At 37.8% G+C, this 22,474-nt stretch overlaps 1 protein-coding gene across 2 annotated transcripts; it reads right to left on the reverse strand.

Moving 5' to 3' along the window:
- Positions 1–13,257: 13,257 nt before the first annotated feature.
- On the reverse strand, positions 13,258–22,320 carry txn2 (thioredoxin 2). 2 transcript variants are annotated; one of them, XM_082141530.1, is made up of 4 exons: positions 22,244–22,320; positions 20,589–20,914; positions 17,736–17,859; positions 13,258–13,861 (listed from the first exon to the last, which is right to left on the reverse strand). In XM_082141530.1, the coding sequence occupies exons 2-4, from the start codon at positions 20,912–20,914 to the stop codon at positions 13,745–13,747; spliced, it is 567 nt and encodes a 188-aa protein (XP_081997656.1). In that variant the 5' UTR covers positions 22,244–22,320; the 3' UTR covers positions 13,258–13,744. The 2 variants fall into 2 exon arrangements, with proteins under 2 accessions (XP_081997656.1, XP_081997657.1); XM_082141531.1 differs by lacking the exon at positions 22,244–22,320 and adding an exon at positions 22,138–22,241.
- Between the last annotated feature and the right edge of the window lie 154 nt (positions 22,321–22,474).

The raw sequence follows: 22,474 nt of genomic DNA on the forward strand, positions 1-22,474 counted from the left end.
CTCTGTGTTTGTGTGTGTGTGTGTGTGTGTGTGTGTGTGTGTGTGTGTGTGTGTGTGTGTGTGTGTGTGTGTGTGTGTGTGTGTGTGTGTGTGTGTGTGTGTGTGTGTGTGTGTGTGTGTGTGTGTGTGTGTGTGTGTCTGTGTGTTTGTCCTTAAACGGCTCCAAAGAAAACCTCAGAATAATTAAAAACAGCAGCATCAACAGAAGAACGGGAGCAGGCCGAAGCATCCTGATCTCTGTGTGTGTGTGTATCTGTGTGTGTGTCCTCCCGCCTGCTCTCCTCCAATCAGAGCGCAAGAAGCACCGGTCGACCGGACGTTTGTTGACTCACTCACGTCGGGAATGTTTTCGAGAAGTTCCCTTTCTTGTGAAATTTGGCCCTTGTCTGCCTCCCTCACAGTGAAATCACACATCACACACAGCGAAGAGAGAAGTGTGTGCGGTTGAGCGTGTATCAGATTTAAAGAGTGTTTAAATGACAAATAATGCATATGCAAACAACATATTTAGTGTAAACACAGACTAGATTAGAGGTATTTCGCACACACACACACTCACAAATACATACACACACGCACGCACACACACACACACACTTACTGTAAAAAAATATTTTTATTTTAACGGTAAAAGACTGTAAAAATGCAACAGTGAAAAACTTCTAATTGGTTAACAGACAGTTTCTGTGCTATATATGCTGAATAACTGTGATAGATCTAACCGTACATTTAATGTGCGCTCTGAAGAAGCAGTTGAGCAACAGGAGAGGACATCAACTTGTGTTGAGTGTTTACTTTTCTCATTAGATTTTAGTGCGGTTCTTCGTTGCTAGGAAACTTTGTTTTGTTTACTGTGTTTACCGTGGCAAAACACGTGCTGAAGTCGCGCTTGTTTGTTTGTCGTGCATCTCGCGTGGCTTTTGAGTTTTGCTTTGCTAAGTAGTAGGGCCTGGCCTGCTGAAATCAATGGCGAGGTATTAGGAGTGTATATAATTGGTTAGTGCACCGCGGCCGCCCTAGTGTGAAGCCCTCATCGTGTGAAGTACGAAGAGTGTAAAGACCAGCGACTCTACCTGTGCGACTCCACCAAGCAAAGACACCGACAAAGCACTTGAGTATCATTTTCTTGTTTCTTTTCTCTTCTACACAACCTTTCTCCTCATCTATTTGTTTGTGACCTCTCTTTCACTGTGTGTTTTCAAATCCCTACTATTACTAACACGCGTAAATCAAATGTCATAAGTAGGAGGCAGCACAATCCTAGCAACCTGCATACCTTTCCGGTGTCTTTTAGTACTATATTCTCTTTTCCCATCGGTCTCTGGAATTGCCAGTCCGTTGTAAACAAAGCTGATTTCATTACATCTATTTCTAGTCATTCAGGTCTCAGCCTGTTGGCCCTGACTGAGATCTGGATCAGACCAGAGGACACTGCCACACTGGCTGCACTAACTTCACATTCTCACACACCCCTCGCCTGACCGGAAGGAGTGGAGGAACTGGTCTGCTCATCTCAAACGATTGGAAATTTTATCCTTTACCACCTCTGTGTGACAACAGCTCATTTGAATCGCACTAGTCCTATTAAAATCCATTTTGTAGTTGTTTATCGTCCGCCGGGTCAGCTTGGCAGTTTCTTGGAGGAGCTCGATGTGCTACTCTCATCCTTCCCGGAGGACGGTACCCCTCTCGTAGTTCTTGGAGATTCAAAATCCACCTAGAAAAACCTCAGGCTGCTGATTTCCACACTCTTCTTGCCTCATTCGATCTCAAACAAGTATCTACTGTGGCTACTCACAAATCAGGTAACCAATTGGACCTTATTTACACACGCTATTGCTCCACTGACAATACACTCCACTGCACACCTCAGATCACTTCCTCCTCACTCTCAACCTGCCTCAGAACACAACACACACTCCTCCACAGGTCACCTTTCGGCAAAACCTACGCTCACTCTCACCCTCTTGCCTATCCTCTTTGGTCTCATCCACACTTCCTCCACCTGATCAGCTCTCAACACTAGATACTAACAGTGCAACTGATACTCTTTTCTCCACTTTAACATCCTGCTTGGACAACTTCTGCCCCCTTTCCTCCAGGCCAGCCCGCGCCACACCCCGCGGAAGTGGCGCAAATCAAAAGATCCTACTGACCTTGGTCTTTATCAATCCCTCCTCTCTTCCTTCTCTGCTAATTCTCTCTTCCTTCTCTGCCTTGAGTTCATAAAAGCTCAGGTGAGTAAGAATCACTCAACAAACACGGTGAGTAATGTCTTGTCCTGTTATTATCATGCGTCGCGTCTGAATGCGTTGTTGTTTTTGGAGCTCTATCGATTTGATTTATAATTCTTGATTTTTCTCGCTGCCTGCTGTGAGTGTGTTTGCTTCGGAGCTGTAAGCTCCGTCTTAGCCTCGTATTTCCTTGTTTTGAACCATCATTTACTACAATTTCTAGTTGTTTATATTACTACTAAATACAGCTTACCCAACCCTGACGCATAACACGCTAGTAATTCGCTAGCCTGTTAACGCGCCACCCTTGCGCTCAGCTATTTTTATTTATTTATTTTCTCTCGCGCCTTTGAGTTCATAAAAGCTCAGGTGAATAAGAAACACTCAACAAACACGGTGAATAATGTCTTGTCCTGTCATTATCATGCGTTGCGTCTGAATGCGTTGTTGTTTTTGGAGCTCTATCGATTTGATTTATAATTCTTGATTTTTCTCTTTAAACCCGCTTACAACGAACATTTTCTACTCTTCCTCACTGAGAAGCACTACTGCTCAAACCTCATTGTTACAACGCGGACTGTTGAGCAGACGCGTCTCAAGCCTATTAGTGATCCAACGCTGCATACTCTTAAAGGTTACGTCCGTGGATCACGGCTGAACGAGTCTTCTCCACACTCACTTATAAACAAACACTTTTTTTTCGCCTATCGTGCGTCTACTCTACACCCCTACCACTAAAAAACCTCATAGTTACAACGCGGACTGTTGAGCAGACGCGTCTCAAGCCTATTAGTGATCCAACGCTGCATACTCTTAAAGGTTACGTCCGTGGATCACGGCTGAACGCGTCTTCTCCACACTCATTTACAAACAAACTTATAATATAAATTAGTATTAATATTGATAGCATCACTGGTAGCTTCGTTGCTAACTCACTGTCCATCTGTTAAAATGGCGAATATATCAGATGTAAGTAGTCTACCGCTTGGTGCAGGTGAGGACACATTTGAGCTTCACGCACTGCAGTCTGAGCTGGAAGCTGTTGAGAAACAGATCCACAACCTTTTATTGAGACAGGCCGAGCTGAGAGACCGGTGTTTGGCTCTTGAAACATCACGCGCCGACGCACACAAATCAGTGTTTAACGTTACTAACCCGCTGACTCCGACCGCGTCTACTCCGTGCGTTCCTCAGCATCGGTCGCAATCAGCCATGGTCTCGTTCACTCCGGCTCCAACACGCCACCACGAAGCCTGGGTGGTTCCGCAGCGGAAGACGCGAGTCAGGTTTAGACCAAGACTTTCTCCGACCCTCCCGGTTTTCGAGTTATCGACACAAAACCGCTTCTCCCCTCTACGCGAAACAGAACGCGATGCTGTGATCATCGGCGATTCCATCGTTCGGCACGTACACGCTACGTTAGGTACAAGTAAGGTGCAAAGTCACTGCTTCCCTGGTGCTCGTGTTTCTGAAATCGCTGCTCGCGTTCCCGAGATCCTGAACGGTGACGAGCGCGTCGGAACTGTGGTCCTGCACGCGGGAGTGAACGACATCAGGCTGCGCCAGACGGAGATTCTGAAGAAAGACTTCAGGAATCTAATCGATACGGTACGCAGCACATCGCCTGAAACAACGATCATTGTGTCAGGACCGCTTCCCACGTACCGACTAGGGCATGAAAAATTCAGCAGATTATTTGCGCTAAATGAATGGTTAATGTCATGGTGCAATGAGCAGAAACTGCTCTTTGTAAATAATTGGAATCTGTTTTGGGAGCGTCCTAGGCTTTTCCGTGCTGATGGCTTACACCCAAGCAGATTCGGAGCGGATCTTCTGTCAGATAACATCTCCAAAATGTTAAATACCCTTTGACTAGTAACCAAAAGTCCAAATCATAGTCTCTGCTGCACCAATTCAACTGATATAAATACTAGTGTAGAACATTGCATAGAAACCGTGTCTATTCCTCGTTTAGTGAGATCAAATAATAAATCTAATGCAGGATCTAGGAAAAATCTAATTGTTATTAAAACAGAAAATGTTGCTATTAGTAAACAAAAACTATTTCTAAAGCTAGGTCTTCTAAACATTAGATCACTCACACCTAAGGCAGTTATTGTAAATGAAATAGTCACAGATAATAGCTTCGATGTACTTTGCCTTACTGAAACCTGGCTTATACCAAATGATTATTTCGGTATTAATGAGTCTACTCCTCCTGGATACTGTTATAAGCATGAGCCCCGTCTGATTGGCCGTGGCGGAGGTGTTGCAACCATTTATAAAGATATTCTAAATGTTACTCAGAAAACGGGTTATAAGTTTATTTCATTTGAAGTACTTGTACTAAATGTTACGCTCTTAGATGTTAGAAAAACATCCCTATTATCTCTAGCCTTGGCTACCGTATATAGACCGCCAGGGCCTTACGCTGATTTCCTAAAAGAGTTTGCAGATTTTCTCTCAGACCTATTAGTCAATGTCGATAAAGCATTAATTGTTGGAGATTTTAACATACACGTAGATAATCCAAATGATGCGTTAGGAGCTGCGTTTACAGATTTATTAAATTCATTTGGGGTCAAGCAAAACGTCACCGGACCAACTCATCGTCTTAATCATACACTCGATTTAATTATATCACACGGAACCGATCCAACCGATATAGATATCATTCCACAAAGTGATGAAGTCACTGATCACTACATGGTAACTTGCATATTACGTACTGCTGTAATATGTCATGCGGCGTCGCGTTATCAACCAGGCAGAACAATCCTCCCATCCACCATAGATAATTTCTCAAATTGCTTATCTAATCTGTCTCAGCTGCTGCCTGAACCCAAACAAACAGATGAACTAGAAGAACTAACTAGCACTATGAGCACCATTCTCTCTAGAACATTGGATGTGGTTGCACCTATTAAATTAAAAAAGGTCAGAGAGAAAAATAAAGCACCATGGTATAACAATACTACGCATGTTTTAAAGAGAGAAACCCGTATTTTAGAGCGTAAATGGAAACAAACTAATTTAGAGGTCTTTAGAATCGCGTGGAAAGACAGTATGTCACGTTATAAAAAGGCCCTAAAAGCTGCCAGGGCTGAGCACCTCCGCAAACTAATAGAAAACAACCAAAACAATCCAAGGTTTCTATTTAACACCGTGGCTAGACTAACAAATAAACAGACGTCACCCGAACAAAATATCCCGTTACAGTTCAGTAGTAATGATTTCATGAACTACTTCACTGAGAAAATAGAAAGCATCAGAACCACAATTATAAACGTTCAATCTTCAATCGCGCCTTACAATTCAGCTTCAATTATCACCCCGAAAGAACAATTACAGTGCTTTACAACTATAGAACAAAAAGAGTTAAATAAACTTATCACTTCATCTAAAACAACAACATGTTTATTAGATCCTATACCAACTAAACTACTGAAAGAAGTGTTATCTGTAGTGGAAGAGCCTCTCCTCAATATTATTAACTCGTCTTTATCTTTAGGTCATGTTCCAAGAACATTTAAACTGGCAGTTATAAAACCTCTCATTAAGAAACCACAATTAGATCATAATAATCTAGCAAATTATAGACCCATTTCAAATCTTCCATTTATGTCTAAAATATTAGAAAAAGTGGTGTCCGCTCAACTGGGCTCTTTCTTGCAACAAAATGATATCTATGAAAAGTTTCAGTCTGGATTCAGACCGCATCATAGCACTGAAACTGCGCTCGTTAAAATCACAAATGATTTACTTTTAGCTTCTGACCAAGGCTGTATCTCAATACTAGTTTTACTTGATCTTAGTGCTGCGTTCGATACTATAGATCACACAATACTCTTAGATCGACTACAAAATTATACTGGTGTTCAAGGACAAGCACTAAGCTGGTTCAAATCATACCTATCTGACCGCTACCATTTTGTCTATTTAAATGGAGAAAAATCGATCATAACTCCAGTAAACTATGGAGTGCCGCAGGGATCTGTATTAGGCCCCCTGTTATTTTCAATATATATGATGCCACTTGGAAATATTATAAGGAAACATGGAATTAGTTTCCATTGTTATGCTGATGACACTCAAATATATATTTCATCACGGCCGGATGAAAACGCTACATTTTCCAAATTGACAGAGTGTGTTAAAGATATAAAAGATTGGATGACGCGTAATTTTCTTTTATTAAATCCAGACAAGACAGAGGTAATACTTATCGGTTCAAAAAACCGCCCACAAAACCTCGCACAATACAACTTTAACATCATAGGATGTCCTGTTACTTTATCCTCTACAGTAAAAGACCTGGGTGTTATACTCGATTGCAACCTGTCTTTTGAAAATCATATTTCTTATGTTACAAAAACAGCCTTTTTCCACCTTAGAAACATTGCTAAGCTACGTAATATGCTATCAGTTTCTGATGCAGAAAAGTTAGTTCATGCATTCATGACCTCGAGACTGGATTACTGTAATGCTTTATTAGCTGGTTGTCCTGCATCCTCAATAAACAAGCTACAGTTAGTCCAAAATGCCGCCGCTAGAGTTCTTACGAGATCAAGAAAATATGATCATATAACACCGATTTTATCATCACTGCATTGGTTACCTATAAAGTTCCGTATTAATTACAAGGTATTGCTACTGACTTATAAAGCCCTAAACGGCTTAGCTCCAGTCTATTTAACGGATCTTCTATCGCCCTATAATCCATCGCGCTCTTTGAGATCACTAAATTCAAGGCTTTTGGTCATACCTAGGATATCCAGAACCACCAAAGGAGGGAGAGCATTTTCACATTTGGCTCCAAAACTCTGGAATAGTCTTCCTGATACTGTTCGTTGCTCAGACTCGCTCTCCCAGTTTAAAACTAGATTAAAGTCGCATCTCTTCAGCCAGGCATTCATATAATCCTACAGTTCAAACTACAATCCGGCCTCTATCCAATGCCAGAGGAGAACTGGCCCCCGACTGAGCCTGGGTTCTCCCAAGGTTTTTTTTTTCTCCATTAAGGCACCTGATGGAGTTTTAGGACACCATTAGGTCACTTGATGGAGTTTTTCGGTTCCTTGCCACTGTTGCCTTTGGCTTGCTCAGTTGGGGATATTTTGGGGATATTTAATTTAATTTTATCAATCAATAAATTCCTCTTGAAACAAACTTTGTTGTATTATTTTAATTTAATACTGTGAAGCTGCTTTGATGCAATCTGTATTGTGAAAAGCGCTATACAAATAAACTTGACTTGACTTGACTTGACTAATATCTCTACTGCTAAAATGACTTACTATCACAACAAAATTAACAATTCTTCTGACTCTCGCATGCTTTTCAAAACCTCCTCCTCCTCCTCCTTCATCAACCCTAACAGCTGGCGATTTTTGCCACATTCTTCATAAATAAAACAACCACCATCAGCAGCCAATTTACCAATCCACAAACTGACACGCACATTTTACCAGCTGACACACACATTCTACCCTCCTTCTCTGCTTTCAGAGGCAGAAGTCTCCAAACTCCTCCTTTCCAATCACCCTACTACCTGTCTGCTTGATTCTATTCCCACTAACCTACTTCATGCCATTTCTTCCTCAGCTGTACCCGCACTCACACACATCATCAACACCTCTCTTCACACTGGTACTTTTCCCACAGCATTTAAGCACGCTCGTGTAACCCCACTGCTAAAGAAACCCACTCTAAATCCAGCACATTTGTAAAATTAAAGACCGGTATCTCTCCTTCCATTCGTTGCGAAAACACTTGAACAAGTTGTTTTCAACCAGATCTCTTCCTTCCTTACACAGAACAACCTCCTGGACAACAACCAGTCTGGTTTCAAAAGCGGACACTCAACTTAGACTGCCCTGTTCTCAGTAATTGAAGCTCTGAGACTGGCAAGAGCAGCCTCCAAATCCTCAGTTCTCATCCTACTGGATCTGTCTGCTACCTTTGACACAGTTAACCACCAGTTCCTCCTGTCAATCCTAAAGATAAGGGGCATCTCGGGAACCGCACTCCAATGGTTCAAGTCTTACCTCTCAGGTAGGTCCTTTAGGGTGTCGTGGAGGGGTGTGGTGTCTAAGACCCAACATCTAGCTACTGGAGTGCCTCAGGGCTCAGTGCTTGGACCACTTCTCTTCTCCATCTACATGACATCACTAGGATCTGTAATTCAGAAACATGGCTTTTCCTATCACTGCTACACTGATGACACACAACTCTACCTCTCATTCCAGCCTGATGATCCGACGGTAGCCGCTCTCATCTCAGCCTGCCTGACAGACATTTCTGGCTGGATGAAGGACCACCACCTTCAACTAAACCTTGCGAAGACAGAGCTACTCGTGGTCCCGGCCAACCCAACACCTCATCACAACTTCTCCATTCAGCTAGACTCGTCATCCATGACTCCATCTAGGTCAGCCAGGAACCTTGGAGTTGTAATTGATGATCAATTGAACTTTACAGACCACATTGCTAGAACTGCCCGGTCCTGCAGATTTCTCTTGTACAACATTAGGAGGATCAGGCCCTTCCTATCAGAGCTACAGAACTCCTTGTCCAAGCTCTTGTTCTATCCAGACTGGACTGTTGTAATGCTCTCCTTGCTGGTCTTCCAGCTTGCTCTGTCAAACCTCTGCAACTGATCCAGAATGCTGCAGCCAGAGTGGTCTTTAATGAGCCGAAGAGAGTGCACGTCACTCCTCTCCTCACAAATTTGCACTGGTTGCCAGTTGCCGCTCACATCAAATTCAAGTCACTGACGTTTGCCTACAGAACAACCACTGGCTCTGCTCCCTTTTACCTAAACTCATTACTTCAGACTTACGTGCCATCCAGAAACTTGCGCTCTGCAAGTGAACGTTGTCTTGTGGTGCCATCTCAAAGACGCACAAAATCTCTTTCTCTGACCTTTACCATGACTGTTCCCTGCTGGTGGAATGATCTGCCCAACTCAACCAGAGCGGATAAGTCCATAGCCACTTTCAAGAAACGGAAATTTTCATTTAATTTCAATGGTGAAAATGTCACCATAATGAATAAATGTAAATGTAATATAAAATACCGTTAAATTTATAGTTTTTGGAGGTGAAAAAGAACAAGTCATTGTATAATTTACATTGAAAAAACGTAAATTGCCATTCCCACAATTCCCTGCATGACACATTTGATGTATTTTTGTTGAAATTACTGTTTTTTGTAATCAGTTATGTACAGTGGGGTTTCATGTTCCCATTAATGTTGTTAAATTAATGTTTATTGCATTTAAAATTTTTCATGTCAACCATGATGGGGTTTGTGTGAATGAAACTGTGCAGCTTCTATGTTTACTATTAATTTTCTTGAGAAAAAGCAATTTACCATGAGCTATGATTCATCATGTGACTCTCATCACCACTGTGATTGGTGGTTGTCAGTGTATTATAATGGTACAAAGCAGATTTAAATACTGCAATAGATTGGTAAATGAATGAAATACGTTTTTTACTGTAAAACCTAACATTTTGCTACCATATTTTTTACGGTATGGCAGTCACAGCTGCCAGTTTTTTACTGTAAATCTACACTCACACGCTAACATTATTTACTTTATTTATAGATCATTTATATATATTTTTGTCATCAATATGGAGAAAGATCTTATGATATTTTGTATTTATGCATTTAAATCAATCAACCAATAAATTATTTAAACGCATAATACATTTAAATATGTTAAAATAAATTATATATATACACACACACACACACAAACGTTTAAGTTGGATGAAATTTATGTTAATCGCGATTATTATTATTTTTTTCTTTTCTGCAATAATCCAATGGAATAAATCCTATTGTCCACGTCACTGCAGCAATCTATTGGCAGTTGATCATTATTTCCCCTCAGTCTCTCCTGTGCACACTTAAAGACTAGCTGGTCAGCTTTGACACAAGTATGAGAAGAACTGTCGTAAAGTTGTCCAAGTGTTGACTGTTGAGTAGCCTACTACTTGTCAAAATATAATATTAATGTCAAATGCGACGAGCTTGAGTGTTGAATGTTGTTTTCAGCACACACACACACACACACACACACACACACACACACACACGTTATCACAAGCATCTGAGGTATGTAGCAGAGAAGGAACAACGCGAATAAGCACACTTTTACTTTCAAGTCAAACAGCCTGAGAGAGAAAAAAAAAAATTAAACGTGAGAAAGGGAAAAGTGACGGAGTGTGAAAGAAACAAGAGCGCGGAGGAATTCTGTTCATGCTCTGTGTTTTTGCCTTATATGGTCACAGAGAGAGAGAGAGAGAGAGAGAGGTGGAGGTGTGGTCTATTGTTTCAGAGCGGAAGAGGTGTTGAGTTTCTCTCTCTATTCCGTCATTCTTTCACTTCTGCCCTGTTGTTTGTCGCTCGCGGACAACGCGCCTCTCAGCAGCTCATTTACCTCAAGTCTCTTCACAATTATCCAGGATACTGGAGATCTGTGGAGTTTAGTGACTTTGTCCAGCACTTTCTACACAAAAGCGTCGGGTTAATCATCTCTTCTAAGCTCATGGAGACTTAGCCTAATGTTGTATGAATTGTTTCACCTCAAAATAAAAAGATAAAAACAGTAAATAGTTAAAATAACTATTTTAGCTAAAATAAAATAACTATACAACTAAAATAACTATACAACTAAAATAACTATACAACTAAAATAACTATACAACTAAAATATAAACAAAATAAAAACTTTAAAGACATATACAAAATGTTTTATTATAGCAACTAATTAAAATATGAATCACTTCACAGTCATCCAGGATACTGTAGATGTGGAGCTCAGAGACACTTTCACACAAAAGCGTTAATCAGAAGATTGCTCTTCTAAGCTCATGGAGACCTAATGATGTATAAATTGTTTCACCTCAAAATCTAAATACAAGAATTTTATGAATTATTGAATAAGAATTAGAATAATTTATACGATTTTTTACGCGTGAGCATTGTTAACTAAAACTAATATATATATATATATATATATATATATATATATATATATATATATATATATATATATATTATAGCAACTAATTAAAATATGAATTAAAATCTATAACAGTATCTCAATGATAGGCTACTAAAATAACACTGAGCTCTTTTGAGAGGAAGTGCTCGTGGCTGATGATGTGAGGTGATGATGTCATGTGCGGTCAGGTAATAGCAGGCTGTCATTGGTGGGCTGGAGTTCTGCTGGATGACGTCATGCGGCGAGATTAAAGAACCGCAGCGCAGAGAGAGAGAGAGAGAGAGAGAGAGAGGTGGAGAGAGGGAGAGGTGGAGATTGAGAGGGAGAGAGAGAGAGAGAGAGAGAGAGAGAGAAAGAGAGACAGAGAGAGAGAGAGAGAGAGAGAGGGAGAGGTGGAGAGAGCGCTGCCTTAGCAGGAAATATAAGTCACTTTTAAGAGCCCTAGAAAAACAAAATCTAGGTCTGGATGGAGTTTGAGTCATGAAAAAGCTCCAGTTGATGATGATGATGTAACGGCAGCTGCTGACAGACCGTTATGAGTTTAAACACCTGTTGAATTGCATCATCACTGCTCTGCTATTAGAGAAAATGGTATTTGGCTTTAGATGACAGACAGGTATATGAATGAATCCCCCAGGCCACAGTTATTTAGGTTATGAATCCTTCAGTTAAAAAGAGCCTCGGGCTGAACTAAAACAAGACCGGCCTCTCTGGAGATTCACACGCGCTACACACAGACCGTAAAAACAGTTATCATATCAACCATTATCTCTCACACACACACTCACATATATACATGGGGGAAGATGCCACTTTCAGAAAAATGTGGATTTACTTTTAAACAGTAACATATTTAGATACAAGTTTAGCATGTGTGCTAATGTGTTATTATAGGAAATTATTAGAAACATTTGCTAATTTAGTAGTTATTATAGCACAGAATGGCAAATATTAAAAGAGGGGTAAGAAGCCCCAGGGCTAAAGTTTTACAGAATGTATAAATTGCCTCTGATATAATTCTTATTAATATTTATATTTTTTTTTAAAAGTGTCATTAATGTAAAATACTAAATCATCTATTCTATTTAAATTTTTATTTTGACAATTTAGTTGATAATGATTTAATAATAACTGATGAATCCGACAAATCATAGTAAATAATATTAATCTGAAAGGTAAAATTATTTTATGACATATGAAGAGTTCAGATGCAAAAGCCTCTAAATGCCATCTGAAATTTTCTTATAGAATGATCATTTTTATCAAGCTCGTATATTTAAATTCAATAATCTCACTTAAATGGCAATGAAGATTACCTATTAATTGTAATTTAAGTGAAAATACTGAACTTAAATATACAAGCTTGATAAAAATGATCATTCTATAAGAAAATTTCAGATGGCATTTAGAGGCTTTTGCATCTGAACTCTTCATATGTACAGGCACATGAATATATACATATTTAATTGCCCATATTTTAATTGTAGATATGTCATAATAGCAACACTATGAATGCAAATCTAATTAACTAACCTATAGGTTTTAATGAAAGTGAAGATGTCCGAAATGTACATCTAGTTCACAGAAATATTAAATAATAACCCCATTAATTGCAATAAGTACTCAATTTTAAAATAATAACACAAGTAACAAGATGCCGCTCAGGCCCTTCTGTGTGGCACATCTTACCCCAAGGGTCTAATTTTATCTTTTCACTTCAAAATAAAAAATTTTACTCCACAAATCTTAAAACATTAATGTGTCCACAAACAGACACATAAAACTTATGTGATATTCATCATGTTATAATGTTATAGATCACTATATTTTCCAGAGACACAAAATTAGACAGACTAAATGTTGATATTCAGATGAAATAACCAAATAAAAAAAATTGTGTAGCCATTCATCAAAAAAGTGCTGAGATGAGATTGTGTCATCTATGTTATATATCATATATATATATATATATATATATATTCAACACCAGCCATCAGTCAAGAGTTAAATATTGTACAGTTTCTTTATTCATAATTTTACTTGACTAGTTGGTTATATTACAGTTTATTTGAGTTAAAGTCTAAACAAAACCATCATCAAACTCATGCATTCTGCACAAAATTCACAGTCATATCCAAAAAAAGAAATAAAGAAAGAAAAGCAAACAGAGACGAACACACACACGTCTGTAATCATCACACACTTTCACATTAGTAGGCATTCAGGTGTGAAACACTGGAAGGTCGCCCTCGTGTGGCCCAGATGAGTCGACCAGTTCTCCGACAACACTTTACTACACTTGTACCGTGGTAAACACGGTTAAAGCACTGCCCTCTAAAAAGCACATGATGACACAGACACAGTCAATGAAAGCAGGAGAGACGGTGAAGCGAAGACAGTCCAGGTTGCAGCAGTTGTCCGTGTTTGTAATCAGATGTAATGGCGTTTCCAGAGGGAGGTGGGCGGGGCTAGAGGAGCGTGACTGACAGCTTCACTGTCCAATCAGCTTCTGCACAAAGGAATCCAGCTGGTCTTCATCTTTGATGCCAACAAACTGGTCGATGACATCACCGCCCCGCATGGCGATCACCGTGGGAACGGCCGACACCTATACAGCACATCAGGAACAATCAGCATCCCATAATAATCTGAGGAATCATTCCCATGTGCTGTTGAGATTCATTTATTGCCTTTTTGTTTGACGTAGGAGTCAAGAATCAGAAACATCTAATTGCCGTGGTTGACCAATGCAAAATATGCAAGAGAAATAATAAAAGACATTTGGAAAAACACTTGTAGAGAAATGAAGTGTATTTCTATATATCAATGAATCTATTTAGTTCAAGCTTTTAGTCATTTGTTTGTCATGAGTTATGAGTTATGAGTTGATTGTCATGAGTTAACTCGCTATTAATCGCATGATTGTCATGAGTTAACTCGCTATTAATCGCATTTAATCGCACTTTTTTTTATTTGTTCTAAATGTACCTTAAATTAATACTTTTCAAGTTTGTAATACTCTAATCAACATGGGCATGGATAAATATGGATGCTTTATGCAAATGTATGTTTATTATTGAAACCATAGTCAATATTATAGAGCATGAAGACGAGACATGTTTCAAAGGTCATAGATGTTTTTCAAAGAACTTGTTCATGTCTATTAGACACATGTAGAAAGAACAAAAAAATACCAGGTTCCCATTACTTCTCTTTCTTTGCACTGAGCAATTTACTAACACAAACATGTTTAGATTTTTGCATGACAGGGCAGCTCTTCTGAAAATGCTAAATGTACATTTATTATTTATTATTACATTGTAGTTTGTCTCTCTCTGTGCCCATTTTGATGAAGCTAAATTCTCAATAAAACTGTTTTCATTGGTATATTTTACTGTTTCTGTTGTCAAACAACGGAATGAATTTGAAATAGTGACTGAAACGCGACCCATTAAGACATAACCAGCTCTCCCTTCCAAGATGTTCAGTTAATCTGCACAACAATCCTGATAATCGAGCCGTCGTCTGGTGAAATCAAATTCACATAAGATAAAGACAATATCTGTGCTCTGATTTTGGCTATACTTGTAAAATTAGCGAGAGAGAGAGAGAGGTGCGCGTGCGTGCTGAGAGAGCAGTACCGGCGGTACCGGTAGATTTTCAGAAACTAAATAAGGTTTGGGCGCTTTGTTGAAGGCAAAAAAATAGTTAAAGGGGTCTGCAATGTCGCTAAGTTGGCAACACTGTGTATCTCCATTTCTCCAACTAGAGGTTGGACCACGGGTCAAACAGAAAATACGCGCTGCGTTAATCGCGCGTTAAAAAAAATTAGTGCCGCTAATATGATTTTGCGTTAACGCGTTATTAACACGCTAACTTTGACAGCCCTAATATATATATATATATATAGCAGGGTTTTTCCTGCATAGAGAATTATGAGGCGGCCGCCTCCGTCAAATTTCGTGCCGCCTCCGGCTCTCGACAAAACTCGGACAGACAGTCATGGTCAGATACACTTTTTCCACCGTGACGGTTCTGTTGCGGTTACCGCTTGTGTCCATTCTCAACCCGTATAGTGCTGCTGCTGCGCGCGGATAAGTAATAAAAACATTCCATTCCAATTAATCGAGGGTGGATGACAGATAAATAATTTTGTGTTGAGTTTAATAAAGACACGGAACTCGGTAAAACGCAATGAACGTGCGTCACTTTACTTTCGTTTTCAACAACGGAATTCTCTTCATGGAAAACCAATCAAGGAAAACATAGCTATCAGGAGGACTTGACAATAACGCTTGTCTGGGACCATATACTTTGTCCGGGACACGTGTGTTTTTCTTTCTTTCTTTTTTGAAGGGAAAAGTGAGAGAGAATTGTAGCCCATCCGGACAAATGCCCTGATTAAAAAAAAAAGTATATAAAAATATTCCAAATCACCGAAAACGTGAGGATGATTCTGTTTTATTTAATTTAATGTAAGTGGCGATTGATAGCCTATAGTTGATAATATAGGCCTACCTAATGTACTGACGGTAACAAAGTTGCGCTGTTGAGGCTCGTGCTGTTATTTATAACATATTATAGTTAAGAAACAATATATTGCCTAGGCTACACACGATCAGAGTGATGTTTTCCTGAATGCCATCAAGATTGAAACCGAGACTGATTTCATAACAGTTCAATAAACAAATAGTTAAAATTAAGTCACTTACATTTGAGACGCAATGACTGTTTTTGTTCTGTTTCTGCAGCGAAAATAGTTCCAAACAAAGATCACAGCAGAACCGTAACGTATCTCACAGCAACACTCAGCCGTGTTTCATTACTGAATGATTCAGCGTTTTGAACGAATCGATTGAGTCAAAGATTCAATTACCTATTCATAAACTGCCTCATTCGGAATGAATCAGCCTTTTGAACGAATCGTTTGAATGAATGACTCAATGACTCGCTCATTAAGACGGTCGCCTGCCGCCTCCTACTAACGGTTTAGTTTCATAAAGTATCATTCTTTTCAACATTCCTTATTTGTATATTCAAAAATATTTAAAATAATCTAATTTAATACAGTTATAATTTTTCAATGTAAATTATTTAATTTGATTGGAAACAGCCTAATGTCTTATTTTAATTGAATATATTGATCAAATTTAAGAATTTGAAATGAAAGATGGAGCATACATTTAATAAAATAAAACCTTATAAAGGTACAAAAAATTATTCTGTTTTCAAACAGCGATGTAATGAAACATTGACAATTTACGTTTGAATGGAGTAAAGCCTCTGTTAAGGCTATTAAGGAAATGTAATTTTGCCAAAAGAAGAACTTAATTCTTAAATTGTTAATTTTTAATTAGCTTAACTTCAGTGTGATATGTTACCATATTATCATGCTTAACACTGAGAATTTGAATAATTGTAATGTGATCAGATGCAGATATCTAAATCAAAGAATATGGGTGGTTTGCGGGTGGATTTTTTTATTTTTAACAGTGGATTTGGGTGACTCAAAGTGCACTAGATTAATGAATTTATCTTTAAAATGTACAAAAACATTTACGGGGGGGCATGCCCCCGGACCCCCCTAGAGGTACCAACCTCCACCCACAAAAATAATGCCGAAAACACATTAGGCCATATGATGATCTATGAAAAATAACATTTAATTACCTTATTATTAAAATACATTATTAGGATTTTACCACCTCCATCTCATTTTGAGCCAGGAAAAACCCTGTATAGTATAAATTAATATCTAAATAAAAAAATAAAATATATATATATATGCAATACAACTGCAATTCAACTGACTGTAGTCCTGGGAATAGAATAGAATAGAATCTAATGTGTGTAGTTAGAGTTGGAAATAAAATATAAAATAAAACGGTTAAAAATCTAATGAGTGTAATGTCAGAAATAAAAAAATGAATTAAAAAAATTTAATAAAAGAAAGGAAAACCGTAAATAAAATCTAGTAAGTGTAATGTTGGAAATAAAATAAAACAGTAAACAATCTAGTGGGTGTAATGTTGGATATAAAATATAAAATAAAACAGTAAAAGTAATGAGTGGAAATAAAATATGAAATAAAACAGTAAAAAAAAAAAATGTAATGAGTGGAAATAAAATATAAAATAAAACAGTAAAAAATCTAAGTTTTTTAAAATGTTGGAAACAGTGATATTAATACACTAAGAGTATACATTCATTTTTTTATTCACTTTTAATTTTAGCTTAAACATTTTAGTCATTTGTTGTAAATTGTTTTGTGCATTTGTCATTTTTATTAGTTTTTTTTTTTATATTAATAATAAATAAATAAAACAAGTGAAAAAAACAACACAATTCAGGTTAAACTTATTTCAGTTAGTCACCAAGGCAACATTTAGTTCAGTTTAAGTATTTCTAACCTATTTTTATTTTATTTGATCTCAGCTTTAACAAATGTGTTTTTAATGTGTGTTAATAAGCGCGTGTCGTACCCCGTACTCGATGGCGAGGTCTGTGTGTTCATCGATGTCCACTTTGGCCATGGCCACTCGGCCCTTCTGTTTAGCGATGGCCTTCTCCAGCCGAGGGCCGAGGATTTTACAGGGGCCGCACCACCTACAACACACACACACACACACACACACACACACACACACACACACACACACACACACACACACACACACACACACACACACACACACAATCAGATTATCTGACGGTCCTTACCACACACACTTCATATCTACAACTCAGAGAACTATCATCAGACTGAGGCTCGCAGAAACTGACATAAAAACGAAAAATGAAAACATCATAAAATATTCATTCATAATAAATATTATGTCGCACCACGTGACATTTTATAATCTGAACAAACCCAGTTCCCAATTAATATTTAATACATCATAATGTCACTGTTTGTAAAAAATTATGAATGTATTTTAGAAATAATACAGGACAACATTTTTTTATAGTTTTTTTTTTAAGTGTAGAAAAAATTAAAAACAATTTAATAATAAAAGTATTTGAAAAAAAAAAAATCTTTCAACACTAATATACTGTAGATCATTAGTCTAACTGCAGTTTGCTTTAATAGAAAACTTATTTTTAATATTAATTAATAAGAAAAATATTAATTAGTGTTTACTGACTGAAAATTCTGTTTAACAATAATGTTCATTAAGTAATATTTGTAATATTAATTTGAATTACAATTTACAGACTGAAACTATTTTAAATAATATTATTGAATTACATTTTTAAAATATTTGTGCCTTCATCACAATTTATGTTTGTCTTTCTTCAGATTAAAAAAAAAAAAAATGTAATTACTGTTTACCGACTGAAATTTCCACTTACTTACATTTAATAAGTAACATTAATAATATTATATTAGTTACAGTTTACCTACTGTAAGTACTGTTAAATAATATACATTTTAATAAAGTGATATTAATAATATTATGATTAATATTAACTATGGTTTACTGAGTGAAACTTCTTTAATAATATTAATTTCTTTAATCATATTAATATAAATGACCATTTACAGACTGAAACTAACAACTGATAATATATTACTTTAATATTAATAACATAAAAATTTTGTGATTCAGGTTAAATACCATGGTTTCCCGCAGCACTTTGGAACTAAGGCGGCCACCTAAGCAACACACGCCTGCCGCCTTAATTACGTCGTCAAAAAAAAAAAAAAAAAAATGTTACATCGCTTTTAAAAAGTTGGTGCTTAAATTAGCGGCAATTCATCCTTCACAGGGAGTTTGATTGACATGCGATCTGAGTCTGACCAATCAAAATCCACCATTTTTGTTCGACAAAGCAGTCAGGAGAGTTAGATTAACGTCGGTGGATTTGACCTTGGCTTTAACTGAGGCAATCTGTCACGACCGTTTAAAGAGCCACAAAACGGTAGGCCTATTTATTGTTTAATTTTCTTTGACTGGCCAAATTTGAAAGTTGAGACTTTGTTTCATATTAAATATTACCTGCTCGGTCCTGTCTGTCTGTCAACGCGTTGTCAGTGTCCTCTATTTTTCACTGCTTGAGAACATGGGTTGAATCCGAAAGTTTAAAAAAAACTAATTAAAAATCTAAATATGACTAAAACTAAATACATTTTTTAAATAACGCTCCAGGTCTCCGCATTTCAAGCCCGAAATAGAACTCGATACTGACGCGCGTCTTTTCTGTGGGTCGTGTGTGTGTGTGTGTGTGTCTGTGTAATAGGCAGGACTACAGCGCGGTCTGTCTTGTCGCGCTTGAATGGTTTAAAAGCATTCACATTAATAAGAGCGTGATCATACAAAGCTATAGTCAACGTGGTGACAGAAAAAAACGGATACTGTGTAAATAATTTAAACGCTTTAAACTTTTTTTTTTTTCGCGGTGCCACAGTGGGCAAGTGATGAAACCGGTGTTGCGACTTAACACCGTGTAACACAGGTAACACCGACTATCGTAGCAAGCCTACCGCAAGCCTTCTAATCTTACCTTCTTATACTGTCTATGGATCTTACTTTTCATGCTTTTCATATAATCAACATAGATGAAATAAAAAATAATAATAATTTAAAAATAAATATGAAACTAAATCGTTTTCTTTAATGACTGGGCTACAACACATATGCCTATAGGAGAAATTTAATGTTGGAGCGAACACCCCCCCCCCCCCCCCCCCCAACACCACCTTAACTAACACATTTTCTGCGGGAAACCCTGAATACGATTGTTATTTTTATTTCTTATGCATGATATTCGTATTTCTTATGCATATATTGTGATTATTTTATGATTATTTTAATTCGTTCTCTGTAAAGCACTTTGAAATACCATTGTGTATGAAATGTGCAATATAAATAAACTTGCCTTGCCTAATATTAATTTAATCATATTTTTTATTTCCATTTACCAGCTGAAACCACAGTATAATAATAATAATATTAATTCAGACGACTATATTTAGCAGAGACATCTACGAAAAACCCTTTCCAAAAGCAGCGTTAATTCAATCCTTACACTTATAATATCATAATAACTCCTCATAACTCATAGACTTGTTTATGTCTGCAGTCCCTGAATCAGATGATCTCTCTCCATCAGAGTGTGTGTGTGTGTGTGTGTGTGTGTGTGTGTGTGTGTGTGTGTGTGTGTGTGTGTGTGTGTGTGTGAGTGTGTGTGTGTGTGTGAGTGTGTGTGTGTGTGAGTGTGTGTGTGTGTGTGTGTGTGTGTGTGTGTGTGTGTGTGTGTGTGTGTGTGTGTGTGTGTGTGTGTGTGTGTGTTTGTGTGTGTGTGTGTGTGTGTGTGTGTGTGTGTGTACGTACTGTGCGTGGAAGTCTATGAGGACGGGCAGCTGGCTGTTGATGACCCTCTCGGTGAAATCGTCGTGGTCCTGCACGCTGAACGACACACTCCTGCGGGAGGAGAGAAGCGGGAGAGACGGGAGCGAGCGGGAGAGGAGCGCCGGAGACGGGATCAGACAGGAGGAGAACGACACACTCCTGCGGGAGGAGAGAGACGGGAGCGAGCGGGAGAGGAGAGGAGGACACGGGATCAGACACGAGGAGAACGACGACACGCTGGCCGGCAGACGCTGGAGATCTCGCACAGACACTCCACACACTCTCCGCACCAGGAGCCTGAACGCCATCTGACAACACACACATCATTACATTCAATATCATACATCACTTCACATTCACAATAACTGTTTTCTGTGTGGATATAGTTCATTCCTGTTGGAACGCAAAGCTGAATTTCCAGCATCACTCCAGTCTTCAGTGTCACATGATCCTTCAGAAATCATTCTAATATGATGATTTGATGCTCAAGAAACATTTATGATTATTATCAGTGTTGAAAACAGTTGTGCTCATTAATATTTTTGCTAATATTATAACTGTGATACCATTCAGACATTTCTGGTAAAACTGTGGTAAAATTTAAAAGAGACAGAGAGAAATTAATACTTTTATTCATCAATGATGCATTATATTGATCAAAAGTGACATGAAAAGTGATGACATTTAAAATGTAACAAATACTTAAATGTTTTATTTATTTATTTATTTATTGTAAATGCTTATAAATGTTGTTCTTTTTAACTTTCTATTCATCAAAGAATCCTAAAAAAGCATCACCATTTCTGCATAAATATTAAAGCACAACTGCTTCTGATAATAATCATAAATGTTTCTTGATCATCAAATCATCATATTAGAGTGATTTCTGAAGGATCATGTGACACTGAAGACTGGAGTAATGATGCTGAAAATTCAGCTTTGATCACAGGAATAAATTACATTTTAACATTCACATAGAAAACAGCTGTTTATTGTAATTATAAAAATGCAGTAATATTGTGAAATATTATCAAATAGATGCATCCATGGAGAGCAGAGTCTTTCAAAAACATTAAAAAAATATTTCCAAACTTTTGTCAGGTATTGTATATATTCTACACATTTTAAAGTGTATAATGTTATATCATGCTAATATTTGTATAATATATTATATTATAATTTGGCAAAAAACACACACATTCATATGGAGGCACTAAACATATTTTCCTTCATAGATAATATCAATTTAGCGCGTTTTGTACAAATATAAGGTAGAAATAAGAAGCAAGTATATGTTATTGAATGTAACCTCATGTGAGTGTTGTAATGAATGACAGTTTCCAGTTTCGGACACACTGGTGACAGTCTGACAGACACGGAGTCTCTATATATCCATCGCTCGTTCTGTGCGCGTATATTTGCGTCTGTCTGTTCTTCATGTTTTAACTGCGGTTGTGTAAATCTGTGTGGTTTTTAACCTCCATGTGACTTTGAGCTTCTGATCTGTTACGTGTGTGTGTGTTTAACAAACCTGGTGAGTTTATGAAGGCGTATGTAACGCGCCAAATCGGATTATTTCAGCTTCAATGTTGTTTTATGTGTTTATGATAGTTATGAGACGTAAAATAAACTCTTACCGTGAGCTCTACAGTCCTATGGTCACACGGACCACTGACGCACTTCCGCTCACGTGGAGGTTTGATGCGTCACAGCGAAACCCCGCGGCGCGGAGACGAACTGCAGCAACCACGACTATCCAGTGTATGCGATTAACCTGCAACTCTAATCTAATGAGTGTAATGTTGATTATTCGCTCATTTGAAATTAACATTAAGCAGTTAATAACGTTATTTAACTATTCCGTTTAA

This window comes from Leuciscus leuciscus, assembly GCF_965113295.1.
Source record: "Leuciscus leuciscus genome assembly, chromosome: 1".
NCBI lineage: Eukaryota > Metazoa > Chordata > Actinopteri > Cypriniformes > Leuciscidae > Leuciscus > Leuciscus leuciscus.